The sequence below is a fragment of the Adiantum capillus-veneris genome, chromosome 29, assembly GCF_014529385.1.
Source record: "Adiantum capillus-veneris isolate H3 chromosome 29, ASM1452938v2, whole genome shotgun sequence".
Classification (NCBI taxonomy): domain Eukaryota; kingdom Viridiplantae; phylum Streptophyta; class Polypodiopsida; order Polypodiales; family Pteridaceae; genus Adiantum; species Adiantum capillus-veneris.
The window spans coordinates 11,679,580-11,698,184 of NC_140959.1; the positions used below are offsets into that span (position 1 = coordinate 11,679,580).

At 42.0% G+C, this 18,605-nt stretch overlaps 1 protein-coding gene and 1 pseudogene across 1 annotated transcript; both read right to left on the minus strand.

Moving 5' to 3' along the window:
* Positions 1–306: 306 nt before the first annotated feature.
* On the minus strand, positions 307–734 carry LOC147418759 (uncharacterized; annotated as a pseudogene).
* Positions 735–7,893: 7,159 nt separating this feature from the next.
* LOC147418760 (uncharacterized) lies at positions 7,894–14,038 on the minus strand. Its single transcript, XM_086506114.1, has 4 exons — positions 13,038–14,038; positions 8,762–8,853; positions 8,503–8,680; positions 7,894–8,421 (listed from the first exon to the last, which is right to left on the minus strand). The coding sequence occupies exons 1-4, from the start codon at positions 13,701–13,703 to the stop codon at positions 7,981–7,983; spliced, it is 1,377 nt and encodes a 458-aa protein (XP_086362240.1). The 5' UTR covers positions 13,704–14,038; the 3' UTR covers positions 7,894–7,980.
* Between the last annotated feature and the right edge of the window lie 4,567 nt (positions 14,039–18,605).

Sequence of the window (18,605 nt, forward strand, 5' to 3'; positions counted from 1 at the left end):
CTATCATGTAGCCAATGCGAGAGAGATGTCATCTTAGGCTGGGTTCACATTGAGGAGGCAGAAGAGAGGCTCCAAAATTTTCTTTTCCGGGTAGTAGAGTTACATAATGCACACTTCCAACACCCATTTGTTCACATAGAGGGTGGAAGAAAAAGTCACTCGATTTTCTACCGGCATCTTGTGTGAACATTGGGCGGCGGCGGAACAAAGAGTGAAAGGAAGAAGCATTTAGCATTTGCATCAACAAAGCATAGTACAAACCATAGCATTAAAATTATCAAATTGAATGCATTTGTTACAAAAGCTCTAACTTGAAGATGATGATGAATCTACTTCCTCTAAAGCATCATTTCCAAAAATTTCTTGGACATTCATCCGTGCCTGCTCTTTGTACATTGCCTTTGCAATACTGTCTTGCCTCTCGGACCCTATTCCAAGGTCATTGGAACCTCCTTCATCGCTGCCTTGAGCATGCTCCATAGCCTCCTCTATTCCGACTTCTCGTGTTGCCATAAGCTCCATCATGGATGTAGCCCCTGCTCTTCGATCCTCTGCCGCACGGCCCCGTGACCCGCCAATTTTTTTTCTGCCTCCTGCACCCACTCCATATCAAAAGATTCTCCATGGAAAATAGAAAGGTTGTGAAGCACAAGACAAGTTGCTACAAGATCTGGCACATAGCGTAGATTCATGTCACATCTTTTTAACAAAATTCTAAACCTTGCCTTCAACATTCCAAAAGCTCTCTCAACTGGCATCCTTGTACTTGATTGAAGGAAATTCACTAGTACTTGAGGTGTGATAGCCCTTCTTTGCACCCTTTGAAAGGCACTAGCATATATGGCCGTGCTAGATAAGCGCAATCACCAACTAGATGAGAGTTTCCTAGCTCCCCTTTTGCACATCTTTGTCCTAGCTCACTTCTAGTGAAATTCAAGGAGTCATGCACTAATCCGGCCCATCCAACATCAAAATTCCATATTGAACAATTAGTAGATACGATTAGTTGAAGCAAATTAGAGTGGAAACCTTTTCGATTGAAGTAGTCAACATGGTTGTCCCTTGGTGCAATGATGGGGATGTGGGAACCATCTATCGCACCAACAATAAAGGGGATTTGCAGCCTCAAAATCGCGCGCCAATGTCGCAAGTCGAGAGCTTGAAGGCCATCTGATGTTAGATCCCTAAGGCCAGATATCATGATTTCCTTGCAAAAATCAAGTAAAGAGCATAGCCTTGATCTCTGTGTTGATGTGACAGGCTCACAATAGAAGACTTTGAGTCATTTTATAAGGAATAAGAAGGAGGGGGGGGGGGGGGTTCCTTTTGTGAATGTTGGAATCCAACTGAGCTGGTTTTTTTTTTCGGGAGGTGTGGGTGGGGATAGTTTCTAATTAAAACTCAAGGAAAGGAACGTTGCACTAGCGGGTCTATTCGTTGACGTGGAGGGTGGAAGAACTTTGGGCCCGGGGGGGGGGTCGGAAGACAATCGGCTCGTTTGCTCCGTGCACTGGCATCTAAACTACATCGATGACGTCGCCCATTGTGAACAGGCTTGCTGACATGCAGCCACAGGATTCGATAGCGAGTCATGCTGCATCACTCTCGCGGCTTAGTCTGAACCCAGTCTTAGCAAGACGAGAGAGAGAGAGAGAGAGAGAGAGAGAGAGAGAGAGAGAGAGAGAGAGAGAGAGAGAGAGAGAGAGAGAGAGAGAGAGAGAGAGAGAGAGAGAGAGAGAGAGAGGGCAATTCCATGTGGCCTACTCCTCGACGGCCCTGCATCCCCCAGATTTGTGTGCACTCCACTTCAAAATGTGGATGGCCTCCAAGCTCTCTCTCTCTCTCTCTCTCTCTCTCTCTACTTGCAATGATTACTTTGAATTAATTCTCTCCTTTTGCCACTATATATAGGAGGAACCACACCAAGAGCAGGTAGGGTTGCAATAAAACCTAAAACAACATCTTTGAGCACCAACCAACTGTAAGATGCAACATTTGATGTGGAACCAAGAGTAGATTTGTAACGTAGCTCAGTACCCCCATCGTTCTCCGCCCTACCCTACCGACATGCTTCTGAGTGGACCTTCCCCTTTCCCCTTTGGGGGGAACGAGGCATGTCCTCCAGAATGCGTAGACTGAGAGTTTCGCCCCGACTCTTCAACCACCAATAGCCATGCTACTAGCCCAGTGGGGATCTGACCAGTTTCTCTCACGAATGCAGTTAAGGGAAGGTCCTCAAGGTGTAGATAACCATCCCCTCTTTCAGAGTGTTGCCGTTGTCATGCCTCTCTTTGCCATGGTGGCGTCAGGGAAAACTTCTAGAGCCCCCCTACACCCTTCCCTTCAATAGTCTCAGGTATGCAAGACCTTAATATTGGTAATGTTTGGCAGAACATAGAGAATAATCCTATATGAATTTAAGAAAACTTTGTTTGATCATAATGATTCCCTATCAGTCAAGCCTACATCCCCTGAGCCTTCTTGGCAGGAGATGTCTCCACAGCCTCCCTGCTCCTTCTAGATGCCCCTCCCCCGCCCTATCCCATACGCAGGAAATCTGGGATGAACACTGTACTAACAATGCAAACAATGATAGTACCCTAATCATTGAGGCTAAAGAGCTACAAACCTGGTACTCTTAACTCCAAAAGAGAGTAGTGATAGGGCTATGTCATGGCATCATGCCCTTAGAAAAAACTCTCAAATAGTGGATCAACCAACAATAGGGATCTAGAAATATTAAACCTAACCATGTGCAATACCTGCCTAATAACTACTACTTATTTTTCTTTGACAATGCTAATGAGGCCCTCCAATCATGGGACAAGGACATTGGATTATTAAGAACTTTTTCTCTGTCTTCAAGTGGTATGAGGATATCAACCCTAGAGGGGATAATCTTACCAAGGTTCCCATCTGGATAGATTTCCATGATCTACCAGTTGATTTTTACCCTTGGCTGAAAGACTTAGGTGCTCAAATTGGCAAGGTTTGAAAGCCAGAGGGGGAATCAAGCCCAAATGGGATCCCCAAATCCTTATTGAGGTTGATACCAAGCACGATCTCAAATTTGAATTTCCTATCAAAGACTCCACATGGTAATGGATTCATATCCAAAGGGTCTTTTATAGGAACCTTCCTAATGCTTGCTTCCATTGTGTGAAGCAGGGTCATCTGATAAAATACTGTCAAGATCTAGCACCAAAGGAACCTGAAAAATCAAATCTTGAGGATATAGAGAAGCCCTTCCAGCAAGCCCAAAAAAAACATTCCTACAGACCCCCTAAGAACTCAAGAAACAATCCCCCTAAAGGTCAAGCATTCCATGCCCTTCTAGAAGATGTTTTTGACCCCTTTAACTATGATATCCCCGCTGATAACAAGGATCATTCAGAACAAAATGCCCCTTCCCACAGAATGATGAAGGTCAGCCAAAGGAAAGAAAAGATAGTCAAACATTCCCTCATGATTTGAATCTGAAAGCCCCAATGGTTCAAGATCTACCCCCAAGTTATGGACCTAATAACAAGGGGTACATTCTCTCAAGAATTTTCCTTTGAAAGTGATGAAGAGGCCATCCCTAACGCTCAAATTTCAGAGATGCAGGTGGAAGATCCCAATCAGCTTTGAAAGAGAACTGGAGATAGAAGATATTAAGGAGAAGAACATGCTTGCCTTGAGGACACCAATATGTGTCATCAGCTAAACAAGAAGCACTGCCCAATCAAGGCAAAGCCAAGTCCAAGAGAAAGAAATAAAAGAACCATGACCCTAACAGAGCCTCTGTTGTTCTTTTTAAACCTGTCAAATCCAATAAGAAATGAAGGTTCTTAAACTAATTGTCCTAAGCTACAATTGTAGAGGGATAACAGACCCCTCTAAAGCTGCTGGAATAAAGAAATGGATGATTGAAATTTCTTTGAATTCAATCTCAAAAGATTGGGTACTTAGCTCAATTGGCTCCACACAAGTCACCAACAAGGTAGAGGAGGAGCTTCCATTGAAATCCATGCTAAATACTGTGGATGTGTCAAACAAACCCTCTACTCTCCAAGGGGAAGTTGGGTTGGTATAGAGTTCTTTGATGCTTTCATTTACGTTGTTGTCAGTATTTATTCATCCAACTCCACTGGCTGGTGCCTTCAATAATGTAGAATCCTTGTAGGATAGACACAATAGTCAAGGATTGATCTTGTCTAGGAGAGAAAAAACTCAATGGAACAATATGGTGGAGAATCTTAATCTAGTAGATATCTCAGAGGGCACATGATTCTCTTGGAGTAAGAAACAGTTAGGTGAGTATTACAGAGCAGCTAGATTAGATAGCTTTTATATGTTTGTTGATCTAATGCAACTCCATTGGTTCATTAACTTCAAAATAGACAATTCTATTTTCTTGTCTGAGCATTTGTCTATCATTGCTACTCTAGATCAGTCTTACTGTGAGGATGGCCTCATCTTGATCAATCTCTCCTTAAGCTTCATTCATTCAAAAACAGGGTTAAAGAAGCTTTACAAGAATCTTTAGAAAGAAACTTCTTTTAAGGCTTGGGATTCTGCAGTCAAAGAAATTCAAAGATTTTTCACTGACTGTAGGAAAAAGGCTAGGGAAATTAGGTCTTGTAGAAGGATGATGATTAGGGACAAAATTTCTCTCCTAGAGAGTAAAATGTCCTCCATAGATCCTCCCCCCAGGAGCTTAATGACCTCAAAGATTCCCTTAGGCAGGAAGAGCTCCTTCCTGCTAACAATGACCTAGCTTGGACTTTAATTTGTTAAAGAAAAAAAAAAAGGTAAGGACTTTTTTCTCAACATCTCAACAAGAGGAAAAGCCTCCAATCATAAAGAAAACCTAGATCTGGCTCATGCTTACTATTCTAATGTGTTCTTAGCCCCACCCCCCCCCCCCCCCCCCCCCCCCCCCCCCCCCCCCCCAACACACACACACACCCCGAGAAATGAGGTTGTAAGGAATGCAAAAGCTCATATAGCTCAGATCAAGAAGATAAAATTACCTAATGATCTGGCCAGAATCATGGAAACACCTCTTTCAGAGAGGGAGATCAAAAGAAACCATTAAGGCTCTAAAAGATGGAGAAACTCCAGAAATAGATGGTATCCCTAATGAATTTTATAAATCTTACCAAGATTTCATTGTCCCATACCTTCTCATAGTCTGACTAGAAGCTGTTAGATTAGGAGCTCTTCCTACCAACGTTAACATTGGGGTCATTAAGATAATCCATAAAAGGGGACCTAAGGAGGATCTGGCTAACTAGAGATCCATCTCATGTCTGACTTCTATATACAAGATCTTTGCATTATTCCTAGCTAGAAGAATCAGCCCTCACATGGACAAAATTGCCCTCCAGGAGCAAAAGGGTTTCATCAAGGGACTTTCTAGATGCAGTAATCACTTTGTGGGAAGCCATAGAGCATGCTATTGAATCAGGATAGGACTTTATTTTATTTAAAATTGATTTTGATAATGCCTATGATAGAATGGAGTGGTAGTTCATTCTTCAATCTTTATTTCATATTGGTTTTGGCAAAAATTTCATCGGATTTGTTCATGTGCTTCTTTGAAATGCAGTAGCAAAAATCTCAACTAATGGGGACCTTATTGATTACATTTATCTTGCAAGATCTATAAGGCAAGGCTGCCCTCTAGCACCCCTGTTGTTTGCCATAACCTTTGATGCTCTGGGTTGGCTACTTCAGGATGGGATGAGCAAGAATCTCATTAAAGGGATTTCAATTCCAAAGGAGCTCTGCCCCCAACAATTTGCAAATGACACCAACAATCTTCTTAGAAATGAAGACGATTGGTGTCATCTTCTTAGAAATGAAGAGGACTCCATCAAACATTTTTGGAGCTGCTTCAAGGAATTCTGCCTAGCCAATGAGTCCCAAATAATCATGATAAAACAAGTTTCAAGACCAATGAAAATTCCATCCCTCCCCTAGTGATCTGGATGTAAAATTCTTGAAAAGATGGAAAGATCTTTAGACTCTTGGCATCAAGGTAACGCTATCGCAAAGATTTGATTGGATGGTTAATCATTAGGAAAAGTTTGGACTCAAAAAAGGACTTTTTGGCGTTAGAGAGAGAATGCTGTTCGACCAATAGAGTTTGAGTCACCACAACGGTAGCTCCAATTTATTTGATTTTTATCTCAAATTTTTTGCGTTTTCAAAAAAGAGTTTTTTTCTGTTAAAAAGATCTGAATAAGAAGATACAACGCGATTTGTGCAAATTATTCCCCTGCCATGGCCGACGAACGCCGAATGTGCCATAACTCACATTCAATGAGGCACACCTTTTGATGAACACTTTTCAAGCTACTACTTCTTGTGTAAACTAGTGAGCCTCTTTTCTCCTATCGTTTTTGCGTAGTGTCACTTCGCAGCTAATAGAAGCAGAGATGGAAGGAAGACAACCACGACGACCATCCGCCTCTGTTAAATCTGTGGAACTATTCAACAGCTTTGACTTAGACCATGGTCGCTGGATGTCTACCACAGTCACCATTGGTAGTTGGGTTCTGCTTCAAACAAGAAGAAGAAAACGGATGTCAAATGAATTCATCAACAACTACAAAGGATGTGTGAAAGATTTTCGCTTGTCTCAAACGGGAAAGACAGTGAAAGAGGTGCTCATTGAGCATGCATATATGCACTCTGAACTACGACTACAACAGTCACCTTTGGGGTTTCCTGCTCATAGACCAAACTGTGTGACTACTATATTGCTAAAAAGTCTTTAAAGATCCTTCAAGTTATTTTGTTGACTATTTCTTGTGACCATTCTCTTATCTTTTGTTTTTGCAGATATTTATCCTTCTAACAAAGAAGACTGGCAACTAGTTGAGTGCATAATTGGTATTTTTGATGCTTTTCATGCTTCGGTGGGAGAACTTATGTACAGAACTAGTGCGAGAAGAGCTCTCTTAGAGAGGGGAGTTTTCTTTTACGACTACTTTTACAACGCCCCTTGCTCTGTCCATGGATTTGGCACTTTGAAACCTTTCCCTCTTCCCCAACAAGATTCCCCAAAGTGGCCAGTTCCAACTTCAAAAACCTCTGAGTGTTTTAGACTCAAGCTTCATCATGAAATTTTGAAGTGTTTGCGACCAAACATTGCAAGCAGGCAAGTACGAGTCAATCTATTTATGCCATCACATGTCTTTATAGATTTCTTCCACGATGAGGAGGTTAGGAAAACAGAAACCATGTTCATCTGCAAATCCCAAACTTGCCTTGATTTTTTGGATGATAATTGGGATGTCAGTGATTCTGAAGGCATTTTGTGCAAAGTTGACGAGCGCTCGGTTGTGTGCAAGTGTATGATAACATCATATAATTTTATAGTTTCTTTCTACTACATGAGGTGGCATCGAGTGAATGGTCAGTTGGTAGCTATGGATCAAGATTTAAGTGACAATGCTTTTAATCCCTTGATGTCCATCGAGATATGGTTTTCAAATTATTTGCTTACAGTTGTTGTGGTCAGATCAAATGTCACTTTAAGACAGGTTCGAGAGGATCTGTTAAATGAGTAAGATCTCAATTTGCCTTCAAAATTTGTTTTCAAGTGTAACATGCGAAAGGTACTAAGCTACATGTATTACTTTTATACGTTGATGTTTCTATCGTGCTCATGTATCCCAATGTCTTATCACGTACTTTGCATTGCAGGTACCTCATAGACAAGAAAATACGACTCTTTGTGCATAGATTACTAGGGACAGACTTGAAATAGTGAACTAACTGTACACAATGATTCAAATACTATTCTCAAAGATTACTCGACAAAGGCAGCTCTCTACATTACCAAACACCATTGGATCCTCTTTCTCCCAATTTTTTGGAAAGCTGTACACAACCTTTTGTAAACTTTGAACCATAATCAAAACAAAAGTCAAATTTCAATCCACTGCTTGTAATCAATTTGTCAAAAGTACATTTCATAATCTCTTTCTAATCTTGTGCGTGCGGTGATGTGGGGGCTGTTGGTTGAGGTTGAGGAGAGGTGGTGGCTTGGGGGTTTGGGGGCTCTGGAGCTGCTTCATGAGTAGGAGAGGTGCTGGGTGGGGGGTTTGGGGGCTGCGGAGCTGCTTCGTGAGCAGGAGAGATGTTGGGTGGGGGGTTTGAGGGTTCTGGAGCTGTTTCTTGAGGACGAGAGCTGGTGGGAGCTTGGGTTGGGGAGGCATTTGGGGAGATATTGATATGTGTTTGTGTTGGTATGGCAGACAAGGGGTATCTTGTCGGCGGAGGCCTAGGCATGGGCCTTGGTGCTGACGGGATAAAAGCATCACGTGCTCCGTCTGGACGCATGGTCGCGCAATTGATCAAGTTTTCAATCATTCTGTTTCTAAACGAAGAAACATCAGCCTTTGAATAATCTGCCAAATTTCTTACCTGCGTTAAGAACATCATGTTTATTAACATAGCTACTAACTTATTAAGATACAAATCTATAAACGAATGTCAAATGCTTACACTTCTACGACTTCCATCAAGCATGACCCCTAACAAACTTTCTGCATTGATTAAGACCCTCCATCCACAAGAGTAGGCATCGTCCTGCTTAGGGACTTTGCAACTAATAATCGTAAGATTATCATATATCTGCTCTTGCGTTAAAGCTTCAAGAGTAGAGACAAGCTTCCGAATATATCTGCACAAAATACAATTAAATTTCATAAGCGACTTTTAACAAAATTCTATGCGATGTCGAACAAAATTCAAAACCTCTTACCTACGTACTTCACCATGAAATCCATGGGATGAATTAGCAAGGTAGCACTGGTTTCGTTCAAGGTGTAAGAGAACAAGACTCCAATGAGCGCGCTGTTACAAATAAACATAAGCAAAACATATGTTATCACAACAAATTAGAGTTTAAGATAAAATAATTTTACTATTGAAAACATTACGTATCCTTCATGATAAGCCAGAACAAAATTTTTTGCCATCTTCATGTTCACTGACTGGAACCAGTCAACTACTTCCACTAAAGATGTATTCTCCGCCGTCAAAACGACCGAGAGGTTAGAGTCAAGGACGACGACATCATCATGCATATTCCAAGGCAAATTTGAAACTACAAAACTGTAAAGAAATTCGTGTCATACAAAATTCAATATATTAAAAGAATTTATTGTGAAAAAAAGAATAGCACGCACCAAAGCAAGCAATTGATGATTGAGTCTGTGAGTTCCCTCGTCTTGTTCTATAAAATTGCAATCTCGTGGGGGTGATAGGGAAAATACAGAATGCGTCCCCACAGAGGAAGACCAACATGGAAATAGGGAAACAACAATGACAAATCATCAGCCTTGGCATCGTTGATGGCATCTGCCATTTGTTCCTCCATCATCTCAAGCCGTAACTTCTCCAATATTTCACTATCGTCTTCTGTTGTGTCCCGCTTGGTGTTGAGACAGGTGCTGTATTGATGCATTTTTGTAGACACTTCATGAACTTTGACCTTGTCAATAGGTGGTATTCTAAGAATATTGTCCATCTTTCGGTCTGAAATACTGGCAGGGGATATTGTTTTGTCATACCTGAACCTAAGAAGGTGAAGTGTGTTGATGTCTCGCGGCATCAATGTTGTCCTATGGGCGTGGGCCGAGAGAATGTAGCTGTCCTGGAAAAGCTCTACAAAAAAATCCTCGGCGGCCTCGTGCAAGCACCCCATTGCACTTTGAGACCACCGGAAATTCAAGTTGTGTTGCTCGCAAATCTTGCGAACAACTCTTTGGAATGGCAGTTTAGGTATTGCCAATGAAATGTGCTTTTAGGGCTTACGAAGTTCGAGTAGAACGCTCCTATTCTGCTCGTATCTTCTTCTTCGCATTGTTGCCCGTAATTGCGGCATGGTCTTGCTCGGAATCACCTGTGATGTTGACGGTTGCACTGCAGACGAGCTAGCCTGGCCTTGCGGACCAGACAATAATAAAATATTATTTTCGGATTGCACGCTAAAGTTTCGAGGGTCGTCTGAAGCAATGCTTTCATCTAATGCTCTATTTATAAGTGTTATTGTGACACGCTCAACCTTTGTCTCTTTCACTAGCTCGCACTCATCCAGTTTAAGCACAAACTTCAAAACTCCATTGCATTCCTCTTGAGAAACCTCGAACAATTGAACAATATATGTCTACAAAGCTACTAAATCATAAAATATATTATTGTATTTGTCATAGACCACTTCCTCTGCTGATGGCGATCTGTACATTGCTTCAATGTGAAAAGGAGTGCCCAATGTCCGAAGCACTTCCTGGTTGACCTCCAGAGAAAGGATTTGGCACCAACGTGTGCTTGAGATTGAACTTCTTACTTTGTTGCTGCATAGTTCTGTAAACAGAAAATTAAGTAAATGGACTATTTTCAAGTTTTCAAATGCTACACATATCCAATATACCTAAAAATTGCAGACATTTGATTTGATAGGTGAAGACAATTGATTCAAACACCAGACATACCTAAAAATTGCAGAATAACCTTTGTTGAATATTTTGGCTTCATCCAGAATTGACTGAACATCACGTGTTTGGAGTTGATTCTGTTTCAAAAGAGTGTCAAGTTGCTTAGCAACAATCTTGCAGTAGCGCTTATCGTCCAAAAGTCCGACGACATCTTTGCATCTTAGGATCAGACCATAAGGAATTGAAGAAGTTGGTGTGTTGTGTCAATATTTGACTGAGGATGTAGCAACGATCTAAGCATAAAAATGAAAATTAAGATATAAAACTACAAATGTAAAGATGAATTAAACCTGCTTGAATGATAATCTTACTTGATTGCTTTAACCCTCTTCTTCAAACCCCCAGAACTAACCTAGTTCAGCTGTTCAATGTCTCGTAAGCGTCGTTCTCTTAACCGAGGACCCAAGACAGTATTTTTTTCTCTGAGATCCTACGTGAGCTGCGTGATGCTTTCGTCCTTGCCTTTCAGTTGCTGAGCGCACTCTGTCACAGTTTGCTTCAAGCAAAAGTTTTCTTTGTGTGCAAGGTCTCTCTCAAGCTTAAGAATATCACTTCTGGCCGCCAAATGCTTGGTGTAGCCATATAAACCAAAATAACCGTCTCCTACGTAGTTAAGCAATGACGTTATGTTTCTGAACGGTGGAGTTGAGTTGGTGATAGGATGCTCAGGATACATCCTGCCATCCACCCGAAGATCGACGTTTTTTTTACCTTGAAGTCTGAAGTTCTCTTTTGAAGCTTCGGAAAGGATGCCTCGCTTATTCTTCTTCTGGAGGGGCTCGTATTCTCTGGACAGTTCGATATGCATATGATACACATCGTTTTGACTCCTCGTCTGAGTTCTGTGTGAAGATGATAATGACATTGAGACAACTTGGTGAATGAGAAAGCTCAAAACAGAGGAGAGCGCAAGAGTAGAGAAAATGGAAGAGAGCTCAAGGGAAGAGACTGCGCGCAGGCGGAAAGCAAGAGAGACGCGAAACTGAGGAGAAGAATAACATTCAATGCACCTCGTTGAGCGCCAAATCTTAGTTTTGAAAAATCCAAAAGATTGAGATAATCGACGTTCAATTCGGAGCCGTCGTATGTTATCATTGTCTGAGCACTTTTTGAGAGTTTTAATAAACGTACCAATCCATGATGAAATAATGTGCCAATCTCAGAGAAGTAATATTGTGCCAATCCATGATGAAATACAAAGGGACACGTCGAACAGCTTGCACATTTTGGGAAGCATGGGAAAGCCTCAAGATGGGTAAGTTACTCCCCCCTGACAACCTATATGCATTTCATTTCATGTTGCAGGATTTAATCTGGATAGGTCAACTAGCATCCAGACTTGCCATCAAGAAGAGCCCATGTGTGTTTCAGAAAAGGCATGAGGTGTTGGAAGGATTTGTACACAGACTCCAAATCAATGTTAGAAAAAACCCGGGGTAGAGTGTATTCTAACCTAAAATCATGAAATCCCGGTTAGATTTTGAGCTTGCCTTGAAGAAAACCGGCAAATTTACACAAGTTTTAGTGTAAATACCGGCAAAAGCTTCAAATTTTGACCTAAAAACCGGTAGAATTTCAAGTTTGCCCTTATTTTCTTTGGTTAGAAAAAATGTATTTTTCTAGCCCTGCTCCAAATGGATGGATGCTGAGACCATTAAGTCTACCTTTTTTGTTTCAACTGCCACTGCTAAATGGGTTGATGACATCATACTCAGATTTCTGAACAGGTTCTCATCCAACCCCTCATCCAGCCATAAGGCTAAATCTCTGAAGGATACTGCTATAGTTATATACAAGGGCTTTGTATAGGCCAAGGATTTAGGGAGAGATCTCCAGGTGAAGCTCAACCAAAGGTTGAAGGTTAACTAGAGCAAGAAATAGTGGAGCTACAGATTCAAGTGCGTATGGGTTTTTCCCACAACCAAACACAGCATCATTCTTTGGCTAATCATTCACAATGGTCTTTGGATTGGAGTCAGAGCAAATAAGGTAAAAAATACTCAAGATCTTTGCCAGAGATGCCAGATAGAGGAGAAATCTGTAACTCATCTCTCCTTCATCCACCCCAAGAACAAGCAACTGTTAAAGATTCTCCATGACGGAGTAGCCCCACTCCACCCCCACCAATGAAGAAATTCTACTTGGAAGCTGTTTTAAGATGGACATCTGCCCATGGAATCAATGAAGCGGCATTTACCTATGGCAGGTCTGGCTTAGCAGGAATATAACTATTTTGGATAAAGCTACAAATGCTTCCTATGCACTCCTCTCTGACATGAGAAAGACTGTTAAAGTTTGTATGCAATAATGCTAGAGATGTGGTTGGCATCCGAATTCTGAGCACACCTCTCTCTCTCTCCAGAGTCCACAATTCAAGACTTGTCAGATAGATTTTTGAGAGCACAACGACATTAAATCTCCTCTCTCTCTCTCTCTCTCTCTCTCTCTCTCTCTCTCTGGCCACCACACATAAAGAATACAATCGATTATAAAAAGAATTCATGAAACAAAAGAAGCGGAGAAGTCAGGCAACGGGGAGACCTGGGTGAGGAATGTGGAAGGTGAGGGAAGCCTGGACGGGGAGAGATCAAAGAGCGATGGAGACCACAAGAAGGGCGATGAGGGCTCACCCAAGCAACCAGAGGTCTGCTTAAACGAGCCGCAGTGGCTCAGAAATGGAGTTGGCTTCACAAATGGAGGTAAAAGCGTTGTCCTTGCAGATGCTGTAAGCACAGAATTAGGGTTAGGGTTTCCAATTCTGTCAGGGTTAAAGGCTTCATTACTGTTAGGGTTACGGTTTGGGCTACCCCAACCATGTGTATGCAGAAACGGTATTTCATCAGAAGTGGGGTTTCCTTCTGAATCAAAGGTTCTGTAAGATTGTGAACCTTCTCCTTGATCTGGCAAATCATTGATCATGTGATTAAGGCTTGTGTTATTCTCCGACTGCGGGCTCTCGATGCTGATCAACGATGGTTCCTCTGCATATGACGGCTTCACCTTCTTGTTCGGTGGTGGAGAGGTGGCTGTTGGCCCTGTCAATCTCTGCACAATTCTCATGAAATTGCAAGCATCTACAGTTACTACTTCAGGAGAGTATGTATGTATGATCACCGGTTGTCTCTTTCGGGGAATTAAGCTTGCATCTTGATGCTTGATTATCTTCAGGGGCGGGGGTCTCTCCTTCTGCAGCTGGTCCCTCTTCATGGTGGTATTAATCAGCTGCTGTTAGTAGTGGCCTTATGATCTGAGCCTTAAACACCTGCTAATTGTTTGATTTCTCAGCAGATTTGTGCAGCTATGGCGGCGAGCTGCTTAAAAGTGGACTTGGGCAGTTGAAATCAGATATGGACTAGTTGCTAATGCTTTACTAATCTCCTGTGAAGGGGAAGGAAGGGAAGGATCGCTTGGAAGTACTTGCAGGCCACGGGTTTGTGGTGGCCAGTCAGTCTTATAGAATTTTAGGCAAACGTGCTGCAAAAGGAAAAAAGCACGCTCTTCTGTTCATTTGACAAGAAAACGTGCCTGCAAAGGGAAATATGCATTGTTTATCCCCTGTAGTCATAATTTATGAATACAAGAGATAAAGGTTATCATTAGCATTACCTCAGTTTGGAAATTGGGACTTGTAGTCTTGGAAAAGCTGGACTTGGATCGTTTCACAATGTCAAATTCACATTGCACAAGTCACGTTCAATAGACTAATTTCCCATGGGCCAGAATGACGTGACGGAGCATCATCGTTACCGCTTTACGATAGCTCCAGTGTTCAAGAAAAGTGTGCTTCAGTTTAGCCTTGAGCCGGTTGCAAAATCAAAGTAGCCGATCGAGAAGAGGGCAACAAGGGGAACATTCCGCTTAGAATACATGAAAAATAGTGTAATTTTGCATAAATACGGGTTAGTATTATAAATTTTCCGGTTCAGATTTGTCTTGGAGGGATTTTTGTATGTTTGTGAAAATGATTTTCCCCGAACAATGGATAGCTCTACCAATTACGTATATGTTGCTTATTACGAGCGGCTTTGTAGTCGGCCTCGCGCGCAAGTGCCATGGCCCGCAAGCTAAACCTTCCACTTAAACACACACACACACACCGCATCAGAAAAAGTTAAAAGTGACAATAGTTTTGGATATTATATTAACATTCAAGCCAAAAAAGAGATGGAAAAAGTGGAAATTTGGGAAAGTTGAAAGTACTAGCTTTTTACAACAAAGTACAAAAAGACACCGATGAGGTAAGTGATGAAAACATCGAAAGCAACCCTCGCTTTCCATGTGTCCAATAAAGCTGGGGTTTGGATAGTTTTATCATGGTCAACATTTAAATGGTCCATTTTGGCTCCTTAAAAATCCACGGTGTTTTGAACGTCTAGGTCTCAAGCAGTGCTCGGGAAAAATGTGTCTCAGCTTAATATCATGCCATTTTCAATCTAAAAAATTCCAGTTGAGGGCAAGGGGAAAAGGAGAAATTCCAACCCAAAATGGAGAAAAATAGTGTTAAAACCCAAAAATTAAAACTAATTTTCTAAAATTTCAAATTCAAGGAAAGGAATTTTGTATGTTAGGAAAAATGATTTTTCTCGAACATATTGGTCTCACGTTACCTTGACAACAAGGTGTGAAGGTTCGTGTTGGCTTTCTGAAACAAAGGAAGAAACACGAAGCCACACGAGGGGACCGGACCCATTTACAAACTAAACCAAGGTGAAGGATCAAGACGGCCTACTAAGGAAGTGCTTTGAAATTGGAAGGAGTTGTGGAAGGGAGATAGATGAGTGTGAGTGTAGGCAGGTAAAACGTGGGAGAGAGGGCTCTCTCATTCTCATATAGCAAGAAAGAAAATCTTTTTGCCCATTTTCAAATTTTCTTGTTAATGAGTTTTCATTAAAGCCATCCAAGTATGGCAATCGTTTGGATTGAAAAATCTAGGGTGATGATGGCTTCGATGATGAAAACACATCATTTGAATTATCGAAAACCATCCACACTACATAATGACGAACAATGAATCATCTTTGTCTTGCAAGCTACAATTCTTGTCGTTACATCGCACACACCATTAACTTCATGCTTATATATCGACACACCTAGTCCTCAGAGATGGTTTGCCTACTAGACTTATGAGGCAAATAGTACAATCACTTTATGGTAGCTCCAAACGATCACCAATGCTCACCACTATTTTTTAGAGATCCTATATGTTTTACTTGTATCTAAAATCTGGAACAGGTAGAAAAGAAATATAGGCGATCGAAAAGAAAGTAAAGGGGGTTGGATAAAATCGGTTCTCTTGATCCTCCCTCCTTCAAGAGAAATGTATGCATCCAAAACATCTTCTCATGATTCTCATTGAACACCTCATTTGTGTCTTCATTAAGGAGTCTCTAAACAATCATGGCAGCATGTACAAAAGACTAATGCTAAATTAATTTTGTGGCCTTCAATACTTGATTTTGGTAGTACAAGGCTGCCATTGTCCCCATCAAATCAAATCAACACCATCGGAAACCCTCGCTCGGATATTATTGACTACAGAGGTAAGTTATTCCCATGACACTACAAGAGGTTGTGTGCTCTTGTGACGCTGTTAGCAACGGAAATACACTGGGTTTTTAGAACCCCCGGCGTCGATAAAACCGTCGCTACGAGAGCGTCGCTATAAGCGTCGCTATATAGCGACGCTCATAGCGACGGTTATAGCGACGTTTACACAGAAGTCTATAGCGACGTTTATAGCGACGCTCCAGAGCCATAAATAGCGATGGTTATAGCGACGCCCGAGAGAATTTTTTTTTGGTGACAAGGCATTGAATGCCCTGCCACCCATTAACCATATTGTACTTGATTCACTTTTTAAAAAAAGTACAAGGGTAGATAATAGACCCAAAATAGTCACCCACAAGATGCATTGTTTGCAAAATTGACAAGCGTAAAATTGATAATTGTACACATCATAGGCAAAATGAATTGATTGGCAAATGTAATAATGACAATTGTACAACATCATAGACATAAAGAATTGATTGGCAAAATGAACTGCGGTGACAAATGTAATAATATACATGGTTCAAAAAGACGTATAAAATCCGTCTCATGATACATAAGCTATGAGAAACCCTAAACTAATGCTATCTAGCTACGGCTAAACTGACGTCGTCTAGTCAGACGTCTCATCACGTCCAAGCGGCGTATCTGTCGGATTCTGCAAAAAAAGACAATAAGACAGCTTTCAGTAAGTATAAACATATAACGACATTTATAAAACAATACAAAAAATAGAAAAGAGTAAACCCTAATACTAACCATGCCGTCGCGAGAACTGAGAATGTCCATCAGAGCGTTTAAGCCCTTCCTGCCTGCGTACTTGCGCTCGTACGGTGTGGGATCACGTCCTGTCATCGACCACTGTCAAAACATACAAAGATTTCATTATGTTAGAATTAAAAAACTCATAAACCCTAAACTATTGAACATAAAGAGCAATGCGAAAACACTTACAAAATCTGCCTCAAATGATGCCCATCCACCGCTCCCCAAGTGGTGCGAGCTCCCTGCCTCTACTCGCGCTCTGGCTGCATCCTTTTGTTGCTTCCACTTGTTGGGATTCTCGCGCGCTGCTTTCTTCGCATTCTTCCAATCTTCTTTGGCCAGCCAATCTGGCCTGTTCCACCCATGCTTGATTGCTTTTTGCACTTCGGAACGCTTGTGTTTGCAGTATTCGTGCATTCGAATCTTCATCAGGTCTTCATTGAAGCGTTGATCCCGTGTTGGAACGGGAAACTCATCATGAAGTATGCTGATGACTCTGTCTTTTAAATCACTTGGTACTTCACTCCATTTGTTTAGTATGTAGTGTCTAAACAGCTGAGAGCAAAGACCACGCATGCGCGAGATCACCTTCTTACCGTCATCATCCATGATGATGCCGCCGCTGAAGTCGATGGAGTAAGGCAAGCCCTCTGGCCGGTGACGCGTGAACCTGGGTGTCCCGGCAGGGGTCTCTAGCGGCGTGTCGATGGGGGTACGGCCGTCAGGTGTCTCCACCGGCGTCTGGGCCCCGAAGGGAGGAGTGTCGAGTGGGGTGGCTCCTGGCGGAGTAGGTAGAGGTGTGTAGCTGCTAGGAACAGTCAGCCGTGCAAAACCTGGCGTAGATGGTGATGCTGTGGCTGGTGTGGGGGCGGGCAAAGAAGGGGAGGGTAAAGAGCCTCTTCGAACATGAGGCGGTGTGGAGGCATCGGCAGTAGAATCCCCACAACAACCGCCACCGCCACCACTAGAGGGCCGGTGTCTAGACGAGTGTGAAGATCGTCTCGTCGACACCGAAGCTTCGGAGCGCGCCGAATGCTCCGAAAGAGAGGGAGATGCGGATGGAGTAGGAACGCGTGATGATGCGCCAGAGCGATGACGCTCCACGTACCACTGTCTTTGCTGCGGTGACAAAGAAGAAATAAACTCCTCATCATCCATACCTGCATTAAACAATCGAATATTTAAACTTAATATTGAATGAATAGAGTAGACAATGACGCAAAGACCATTAAATACAATGACGTAATGACGCATATAAATACAATGACGCAATGAATTGAGTGATAGAAGAGGCAAGTCGAAAACTCAGAATTTTCAATCAAAAGATGTGAGCGTGAGTAGAAAAGAGCGTTATTCACCATGGAAGGTACTTAGAGAGCCAGAGCTTTTACAACACGGAGCAAAATTGTTCAAATACAATATTTGTGGCTTTAAGAGATCTCTCTCTCATCCTCGCATAACTCAGCATAACTTCCTATATCTATATAGAGCTCTCTGTTTAAACACATATCCTCTGTTTCATTTTGTAGATCCTCTGCATGCACCCCATATAGAGTAGTAGCATCTTGATGCTCATCTGGCACCACCGCAGCGGCTTCTGATTGAGCATCTTCTCTGATCTCCTCCATTGATGCCGTTGTGATTGGAACATGGTAGCCTTCATACGTCCTTGCACTACGAGGGGCTACCTCTATGACGTACCACCAGTTTGATGTAGACTTTGTAGGATGAAATATTACCTGCCAGAGCCACATAACTTGTAAAAGGGGGATGTTAACTATTTACATACTTACTTGT